The sequence below is a fragment of the Mirounga angustirostris genome, unplaced genomic scaffold, assembly GCF_029215605.1.
Source record: "Mirounga angustirostris isolate CCGP_5_RB_7025 unplaced genomic scaffold, mMirAng1.0.hap1 SCAF_1, whole genome shotgun sequence".
NCBI lineage: Eukaryota > Metazoa > Chordata > Mammalia > Carnivora > Phocidae > Mirounga > Mirounga angustirostris.
In genome coordinates this window covers 111,890,547-111,900,853 of record NW_026991709.1, presented here as the reverse complement: position 1 = coordinate 111,900,853, position 10,307 = coordinate 111,890,547, and the positions used below count along the sequence as shown (strand labels likewise).

The window sequence follows — 10,307 nt, the reverse complement described above, 5'->3', positions numbered from 1 at the left end:
GACAACGATCAACAAAAGTAAGACAAGCTACTGAATGGGAGAAGATCATCTGCAAATGATACATCTGATAAGGGGTTAGTATTCAAAATATAGAAAGAACTTATACAACTCAACAGCAAAAAAAATGAATAATCCAACTAAAATGGGTAGAAGACATGAACACACATTTCTCCAAAGAAAACATACAGATGCTCAACAGCCACATGAAAAGATGCCCAACATCACTCATTATCAGGGAAATGCAAATCAAAACCACAATGAGGTATCACCTCACACCTGTCAGAATGGCTAAAATCAACACAAAAACAAGTGTTGGTGAGCATGGGGAGAAAAAGGAAGCCTCGTGCACTATTGATGGGAATGCAAACTGGTGCAGCCACTGTGGAAAACACTATGAAGCTTCCTCAAAAAATAAAAAATAGAACTACCCTATGATCCAGTAATCCCACTACTGGGTATTTACACAAAGAATTATGAAAACACTAATTTGAAAAGATGTATGCACCCCTATGTTTATTACAGCATGATTTACAACAGCCAAATTATGGAAGCAGCCCAAGTGTCCATAGATGAAATGGATAAAGAAATGGTGGTATACACACACACTGGAATATTACTCAGCCATAAAAAAGAATGAAATCTTGCCATTTGCTACAACATGGATGGATCTAGAGGGTATAATGCTAAGTGAAATAAGTCAGAGAAAGACAAACACCATATGATTTCATTTATATGTGGAAATTAAAAAGCAAAACAAAGAAAAAAGAGGCAAACAAAAAAACAGACTCTTAACTATAGAGAACAAACTGATGGTTACCAGAGGGGAGGTGGGTGAGGGGATGAAGGAAATAGGTGATGGGGATTAAGAGTACACTTATCGTGATGAGTACTGAGTTAGAGAACTGTTGAATCACTACACTGTATACCTGAAACTAATGTAACACTGTACATTAATTATCCTGGAATTAAGAAAATTTTTTTTAAAAACAAATGCATGAGACTTAAGGCTCTGGAATGTTGGTAAGCTGTTCCCACCAGCATCTCTTCTGTTGTTTAGCTCCTGCTTGAAAACACTCTTTACTGAGTGCTCTCACCTAATGTTTCTGTGGAGTGGACAAAGATATGACAACAGTGAGAATCAAGGGACTCAAGGGACAGAGAAAATACACTGTCACAAGCCCAAACTCAGAATGAATAAGCTGTTCTTAGATAACAAGAAGCCACGCTATAACATTAACAACACAGGAAGGACTGAGAATCCTATAGTTCTGACATCTCAGTCCAATCTGTGAGGGTGTTGGGAGGATAGTGTGATTAAAAAAAAAATTATATATTAATCATATGTATAAGATGTAAATTATATATATACACACACTAAAAAAAAACAAAAACCCTCGGGGGTTGCTTCAAATAAAGGGGAAACCAGGATTCTGTGGATATTTAAGATATTGAAGACCAGACATTTGAGCCCAAACAATGTTGGCCCACAAAATTGTCTTTCTTTCATTGTCTGCCAGGAGAGTTACATAAGCCCTTCTTCAGTACCACCCGAGCCTTGAGTAAAAGGAACACACACAAATAATGAAAAGACAAAGGCTCTAAGTGGAAATTCAATTGTATTTATTTTTCTTATACAGAATCAGAGAAGTAAAAACCAGTACCAAACTCCAGGTAAAATGGTTTGATATGATTGATTTGGCTGCATCCCTTCTGCAGGCAGACCATTCTAAATTAAAAATAAACACACATATGTCATATTACAAAACGTAGAAGTAAATTTGTTTAAAAAGTTAAAAGTACTAGCACATAAATGATGTAGTGTGTTAGGGAAACGGTCTCTGTCAATCGCCCATTTTCCCAATTAAATTAATCTACAATTTCCTTTTTTTAACAGCTTATTTTTTCATAAAAGTTGTACTTTCAGAAGTTACTTTCTAATTTTGTTGTTAAGAACACAACTTATAATTAGCAACACTTCTCTCACCTTCTACAGAGAGCTTTTCTACCACGCCGGGGTCAAGAGCAACCCCCCGCACTAAATGTTTTACTCTGTCTTACGTGCTTCCCGCATGTTGTACAATCAGTGAAAGAAATGGCATCTCACATCCTAAATACTCTGGTGAAACACTAACAATTACTTGGACTTAGTAGAATTGCAAACAGGTTTTGACAATGTATTTACTTTAAGAAAATGTGTTCTGTCAGGATATCGATACCTTGCATGAAAGATCTCTGAAATTGTTTCTCCATTTCAATTTTTAATATGTCTTTTCCATGGCAAAGTTATCAGATGACATGTTGAAATTTACTGATTTAGGATTGAAAAGACGAGATATCCTGGCAGTTCTTTTATAATAAGAAATATAAATAGCACCTTATCATGAATTCGGCAGGGGTTTTTACACTTACAATAATAGGAAAAACCCTTTCAAAAGTTGTTCTTACTTCCAGATTTCTAGCTTTAGTGTTCTTTAACAAAGGCCGTATTTTATGGCCTTAAAAACGTAACAAAAAACTTACATCTGGCTTTGTCTATTAGTAAACACGTAGTCATGGTTCATATTTCATTCTGGAATAATATTTGTTATGTTCATTAATAAATGTTTCAACTAATTTCACTAAAAAAAAAATCTTCTAGTGTTTTATAATGCCACAGCTTACTAGGAAATTACTTCTAAAAATTGGTAATACAAATCACCGATGTTTTAACTACTTTAAAAAAGAGGGGTATCTGTTTCTTTTACACTTAATAACCTGAAAAGGAGTCTATAAAAATATTTTTAAAAAATACAGTAACACTGCTCAGTTTTGTTAGGTCCCTTGTTTTTTGTTTTTTGTTTTTCTTAGAAAGAATGTACAACTCTTTTTGCAATTATTGCTCACAAAAGAGAAAAAGAAATAGTGCTCCCTTATTTAGTAGCAAACACAAAACATCTACCCCGATCTCTCTCAGAGCGCTTAGAGAGAGAAAAGGAATCAGAACATATACCATGGGTCCTTCAGGAAAAAGAAATCACTTCCCTGTGTTGGAAGCACAGCAGGCTTATGCTCTTGCCCACAGACACGCTCAGCGTCAGCTTGGACAGGGCGACACCAGCCCTTCCCCTCCTCCTTCCCCATAAAGTGCACCGAAGCCCTTTCTTCTACAACAGAGTCTTTTGGTATAAAAGCTGTAGTAGAAAATCGTTGCTTTGTTCTTTTGGGCACCTCTCCTACCATCCTGCTCGTCTTGCTTTTGGGGTACTATCACTTGTCTGTTTCCATTTCCCAACTAGTATCCTTCCACTATCGACCGTGACTTTACTACTTCATCTCTGACCTTTTCACTTGCCTTCTTTCCAACCAGATAAAATGTATTCTGCCTGTCTCTATTCTGGTAGATGGAAAAGGATCTTATTTAAGATCCCCAATAGATAAGCCCCCTTGGGAATTGAAGGTTCCTCTCAGAGACCTGAATTATTAATGTCTTTCAAGAAAGATATTAAATTCATAGATTATAAATAATGTCAGTTCAAAATATTCAACGATTGAGGACTTCATGGGTAATGCAGGCAGAGTGCACACCGGGTGAACCTGATGCTCTCTCTCAGTCCTTAAAAGCTAATAAAAAAATGTTTTTGGTTACATAAGAGGTATTGAGTACATATTTCATGCCTTTTTATATCAACTGTAGCAAACAGGGTTAGGATAATATACTTAGGAATCAATTTTACTGAATTCAGAAACACAAGTCTCCACCGTACACCCTTCAGAGGGCTTTTTTTTTTTTTTTTTACACGTCAGTCAGAGATCTGCTTCATCCTTCAAACAGTTTCATAGATAAGATTCTTTTAAACACTTGAAATCTGGAAAGCAAAACTGATAAGGCTTCAGCATTAAAAAAGCAACAATTTACTGTGTGTGCTGTCGGGTTGAAAGCTAGGTCGTCCTGATGTTTTCAGAACGGTTTCAAAAGACAAAAAAAATACAGTCGCCACTGATTTATCAAAAACTTTTGGCTGCCCTCTGTCATCAGCTACAAAATTATAGTGCTTTATAAAATAAACATCAAATTCTAAGTTGCAATTAAAAAAAAATCCAACTTGTAATTAAAAAAAAAAAAGTTTTGTTTAATAAATGCTCATAATTAGTACCAAACTGGTCTCTTTCATAAGATCTGTAGGGTAGGAACTGTGACTCTCATTCCTGCCCCTCTCCCACTGGAAGGACGAGTTGTCTAGATGCTACGCAGTAAAGTAATGATGAAGGACAAACTACAATAGGACCACGTGTGCCTTTGCAGATACAGAGTAAAAAGAACCATCAGAACCAGCATGGATTCAAAACTACATTGTATTCCATACAGCAGAGATGTACTATCCATACAATGATTTTTAAAGCTCGCGTTAAATATTTTTTTAAAGCATCCAGTACTACTGTCATTAACACAGTTTTTGAAACCGTCAATCAGGTCTAATTTTGTGTACATTTCCTGGACCGAGCCGCTTGTCACAAGTCACTGCCTGTGGTCAGCTTTTATGGTTTATAATCAATTTGATGCATAAATTTCAACTAACACCCATCAAGCTTAGTCATGGGGCAGCAGAGAGAAAAATAGAGAAGCAATTCTGCATCCTCAGTTCTGCAGAAGAACGCTGCATAGCAAATCACGGGAATGCAGGCCTGCAGAAACTGAAAATAGAGCATTTATCTGTTTGACTTAAGTTACTGTCAATCGAATCCAGGCAATGATGAAACTGGCCGCATGGGAAGGAGGGAGCATGGAGTCATGGAGGCAGAATGTGGTACACCTGCAGACTGACTCTGCTCCATTGTTTTTTGCCAAGAGGCCCAGGAAATGTCAGGTCATGGCTCATCCAAGTTACAATGGTAGTAATTACAGCCAGGTTAGAAAGGGCTCGCTTTTGTTCAGCGCAGACTCTACATCATTGAAGAGGGGGATCAGATCTTCAGACTCCAAAGTTCCTAGGTCAACATTTGTTCCCGGGAGACAATCAAGAAAATCAGGGAAGCGGGTCTGCTGAGGATTGATGTTCATGGGTGTCTGTCCTGCGTTTTCCCCTAGAACAGAACAGAAGATGACCATTTTAATTCCGTTTGTTAAGCTCTTGAAGAGTTGACCCAATGCTCACCTTCATTTCCACAGTGCTTCCATTTAAACAGAAGATTCTATTGCTGCTGGTCTAAAATAGTTCATCTCTGTGAAAAATTTCAGCTACCACGTTCCCGAAACTGAGTTGGTGATGCTCACTCATATGAGATGCAGAGATGCCGGGTGAATCTTTATTTGTCCTGGGTAGACAGGGCCCAAAATGGATAATCCCAGGAGATAGGAAAGAAGCATGCGAAGGCACTGTGGATCCAACCTGTGATCTGTGCCTTCCCATGACGGATGCATGAAGGGCTATTTTGTGAAAGAGTAGAGAGTCTTTCCCTGTAATAAATACCTTATCACACAGAGCTATACTTTTAGGATTTCACTGTGAAGCTTATATTTACCTATGTCATCCCTCTTTATGTTCAAAGACAGTAGTGAGGAGTTTCCTTTAACCACGTTATTAAAAAGCTATCTTCATTGATGGCTCTAGGGATCATTTTCAAAGTATTTTATAAAGGGAATTCTGCAGATCACCCTACACACACACACACACACACACACACACACACATACCTGGCACCCCACAACTATCTACTTTTCTTACCATGTGTACGAGTCACAATGTATGTGAGCATATGAAGGTTCTAAGAAGTCTTGTTATAATGAGATCTGTTTTATTTTGTTTAGGCCACTATTACCTCAATCCACTTAATCATCCAATCCTATTCTGGCAGAATTTATATCCTAATGGAAGTGGAGTCCACAGAACACAGGTGAGAAAATGCTGTTCTAGGAAAATGAGATGTCTGGGATATGACATGAAGAATATATGTTCTTTACGAATAATAGTGTAGGAGAAAACATACTGACCCTTGTGCCAGTGGACTGGGCTTTTAGCTGTGTGACCTTAGACACACAGAACTTGTCTGACCTCAGTGTACCCATCTGAAATTGGGATTATAGGTACCTTCTTCACGTACTGGAGTAAAGCACCATAGACTGTCTGCCACACATCCGCAGTTCTGGGCATCACTCATACATACAAACTTATATAAATACAAAAATACAATAAATGTTGATTGTGCTAAAAGAAAGAAAAACCTAGGAACTCAATCATTCTTGATTACCCAATATCAGAACAACTGTCTAATTCAAATAGCCCTGATCAACTTTCTGAAGGTTTAAAATATACCTCAGAGACTGAGGAGCATTGGTAACTAAGGCCAGCTTCCACCCTAGAAATCATTTCTAAGAAACTTGTTAAATTAGCTTTTGTGTCTTTTAAGTATGGTAGCCTTCCTGAAATTGTGCATAGAAATTTCATTATTCTGAGCAAAAGCAGAGAAAATTCATTTTAACCAAATGCATTTTCCAAGGAGAAAAATTACATCTTTCCAAGTGATGAGGGAAACATAACCAAACTTGCATTTTGGTGATAGCAAAGCTTAATGGCTCTTCTGTAACCCATACAGTATCAGTGACTCTTGGCAATATTTCAGAGGATTTTCATTGCAAAAGGTAGTAATTTGGAAAATTAAATCAAGTTTGACATGACCTCAACATCAAATTTGATGTTGAGGAAATCCCAAATAACTTTCACTACCCACTAGAATGTAACAGATGGAAATGAGGCTGAAAAAAAGTATCTGCCCTGAAAAACTATCTGATCTCAAGTGCTGGGTGTCTTTTTTCCTCACCTCCAGTTAGAACCATTCATCTCTATTGATTTCCCATACACATTTTCTAATAACTCAAGAACACTTTTTTTTTTTTTAGCCAAACAAAATCTGTTTTAAAGAATTTCTCTTATCCTTTCTCCTCAGACATGGAAAGCATGAGGAGAACTAGTTATAAGATTCTTCGTTAAGGTTAACAATCTTAAAATATCTCTCTTTGGATCAACTTTGCAACAGCATAGTGATCTTTTTGGTCTTTAACAGTTTTATCCATTAAAAAGCAGGAGAGATAAAAATCCAGGCAATTCTTAAAAGGGTATGATTATTGCAGAATATTCTAAAAGAGTGGATGACTTCCCAACCTTTGCTCTTGCTATTCCCTTTACTCTAGTCCACACCATATCCAGCTGTTGTTCCCATGTGTGATTTGCAAAGGGAGTGTGCTTAGCTGGCTTGTTTCCATTCAGCATGTGGTCAGTGAATCTAATAGACCTTTTCTAGCCACACTGGAGCTGTGCCCACCCCCCAGCTTTTCCTCATCTTATTACTGTATTACTTTTCTTTCCTTGAGAAGGTTCATGCCTACTTCCTAGAAAGACTTCACAGAATGACCCTAAACTCCGCAGGCTGACACTCACTTAACCAGGTTAACTTGGAAGCCTAGCATTTATCAAGTTCAATTTGTCCATTACTTCAGCCTCCCAGAAGTGGGGGAAGAGAACTTTGGGCCAAACTCTGTGATCTCATGACTCCCCACAACTCCGTGAAGTAAGCATGTTACTCCCACTTATAGATGTGAAATCCAAGGCCTTGGCAGGTTCTATCACTTTCCCAAAGTCACTACCAAGAAGTGGAGAAACAGAGATTCAATTTAGGTTGCCTGTCTACAAAGACTATGTTCTTTCCAGAATACCACTTAATTCTACATTTTGGCTTCAAAATATTCCCTACTTTGAGGCTATTTTTAAAAGCTATAGGGACACCTGGGTGGCTCAGTCGTTAAGCATCTGCCTTCAGCTCAGGTCATGATCCCAGGGTCCTGGGATCGAGCCCCGCGTCGGGCTCCCTGCTCAGCGGGGAGCCTGCTTCTCCCTCTCCCTCTGCCCCACACTCTGCTTGTGCTCTCTCTCTCTGATAAATAAATAAATAAAATCTTTAAAACAAAAAAGCCGTAAAATAGAATCCATCCTTTTTTTTTTAATGGTCAGGCTTAGATTTAGATCTCCTGAGTCTTTTTTTATTTAACTTTTGTTTTTTATCTTTACTGGCTTCCCAGTGTTCAAAAGATGAAAGCTAACAATTATTAAATATAGGAAGGAGCCATTTCATAAGGCTGTTCCAAAGAGGATAAAATTAATCTCACACCAAAAATTAAAGAGAGCGATGAAGAAAGTGAGGGAGGGAGGCGGGAGGGAGGGAGGAAACTGAAGTAATAAATCGACGAATAACAAAACAAACATTTCAAACTATTTCCGTGTGACTCCTCACAAGACAGTCTGTGCTATCCTCTAAACACATTGATGACGACCTGCAGAGAGACCCCAAAGCAGCTGCTCCAACCTACTGCACTCCTAAGACGCCTGGCTGACTCTTGACTCTGGTCTGACCAGTGGTTTAGCTTCAGAGACTATGATACAGATGACAGTCATCTAAGAACACAGTGTAACACACACAGGCACTGTGGACAATGGCATTGGGGAAAGGACTTCTTTTCTTTTTTTAAAGATTTTATTTATTTGACTGAGAGAGAGAGAGAGAGAGAGCACAAGCAGGGGGAGTGGGAGAGGGAGAAGCAGGCTTCCTGCTGAGCAGGGAGCCCGATGTGGGGCTTGATCCCAGGACCCTGGGACCATGACCTGAGCCGAAGGCAGACGCTTAAAGACTGAGCCACGCAGTCTCCTCAAAAGGACTTCTTTTCATCACAGGACAATTAATTTTCTGTCATCAGTGATGACAGCAGAAACTTGCATGAATACTTCCAAATAGTGGACCCCTCAGTCATCATTTATTTTTGGTTCTAGACTATCCTCTGGGGGTTTAGGACTTTATAATTAAATCTGGCTGTAGCTAAGAAGACCCAATCTGGCTTTGCAATTGGTGGCCTCACTACTTGGAAGAGGAGACAGGACCAGAAGCCAGCCGGGGCCTGGCCTAAAGGGGGGCAGGCCGGGACTAGGTCAAAAGTACCCTGACTCTTCTCTTTAATTGCTGAGGGAAGACACTGTTATCATGTTGGGACTTGCTTGGGAGCTGACAATTTAGAATCTTCTGAGTGGCTTAACTTTCCAAATGCCCGCTGCCAACTGCTTCCCAAATGCAGCGATTGACATGAAAAAAATTGCATGCGGGTAAAACTATAAAGCCATCCCACTTCTCAAGAGAAAAAGTGGCCCGTACATTATAACTGAAAGGAGAACAGTATAAATATTCCACTGTGGAAGAATGGCAGGAGACAATGGCAGGAATGCAACAGTGAGCAGGGGCTATATGAGGCAAGGACAAAGGAAAGAAAGAAAGAAAGAGAGAGAGGAGGAGGGAGGGAGGAGAGAAAGAATTTAAAATCCTGTGCCTGTGTATAAAACTGTATTTGTATAAACTAAGAAGAAGGGACTAGAATTTATTAATAGTGTCTGGGGTTTGGGTGGCTTTTCAGGTGTCATTTTCTGTTATTGTTGAGATGAAGTGTTTCTGGTTGGACTTAGAACTGCGATGACCGAAGGGACGATATAAAAAGGCAAACACACTGCAAGGACTTGCAGGCTTTGCTCCCACCTGTGTCCATCTCGTCCACGTTGCTGAGGAAGTCCTCCGGAGTCGTCGGGACACTGTAGCAGCCTAACCCCAGGCCGCTGTCCGTGCTCTGCTCCCTCGAATGATAGGGCCCTCTGGGGAGTGAAGGACAGAGAGACTTCAACGCGAGCCCACATCAAGAAATTCCAAAATCAAAACACAGTCATGAAACCCCTACACTGGTCTCCTTCTGTCATGCTGCCCAACTTTCCAGGGAATGGAGAGAGGCCGACTTTGCACCCCTCTTTAATTTTCCAACATGCATACCAATGTCAGCGAGATGTAAAGACAGGCAAATAAAACTGGCCATTCACAGTAAGTTGACGCTGATTTCCTTTTTATCTCAAAATAATAATTTGAAAACTGTGCTGCACATAGACTATGATACCATTTATGTAAATTTTTAAAAAAGAAAACAGTGTTGAATATTGCTTATGAATGCACACATTAACAAGTAATCGGAAGTATAAAAATATGTGCGATGGACACACACCAATTGCTGAACAGTGGCTCCCACTAGGGAGGGAAAAAGAGAAACATTTCAGTGGTGGTGGGGATGGTTTAAATATTAACTATAATACTCTAAAAAACAAAACAAAACAAGATCTATGGAAGTATGGCAAATCTGGGCGTTGGATACCTGGGTAAATCTTATGTTATTCTTTATTATTTTTCTGTGTATTTGTAATACTTCTAAATCAACAATTTAAAAAATTCCCTTTCTTCATTATTTCAGTTACTGT

General features: G+C 39.0%; 1 protein-coding gene across 1 annotated transcript in view; it reads right to left on the bottom strand.

The window, feature by feature from the left end:
* Positions 1-1,599: 1,599 nt before the first annotated feature.
* The window catches only part of WWTR1 (WW domain containing transcription regulator 1), a 135,661-nt gene continuing 126,953 nt past the window's right edge, over positions 1,600-10,307 (bottom strand). Inside the window, exons 6-7 of the mRNA XM_045903573.2 lie at positions 9,547-9,659; positions 1,600-5,061 (exon numbers count right to left, since the gene is read on the bottom strand). Of these exons, the coding sequence (XP_045759529.1) occupies positions 4,877-5,061; positions 9,547-9,659 (298 nt within the window). The 3' untranslated portion in view covers positions 1,600-4,876. The remainder of the gene's footprint in view (positions 5,062-9,546; positions 9,660-10,307) is intronic.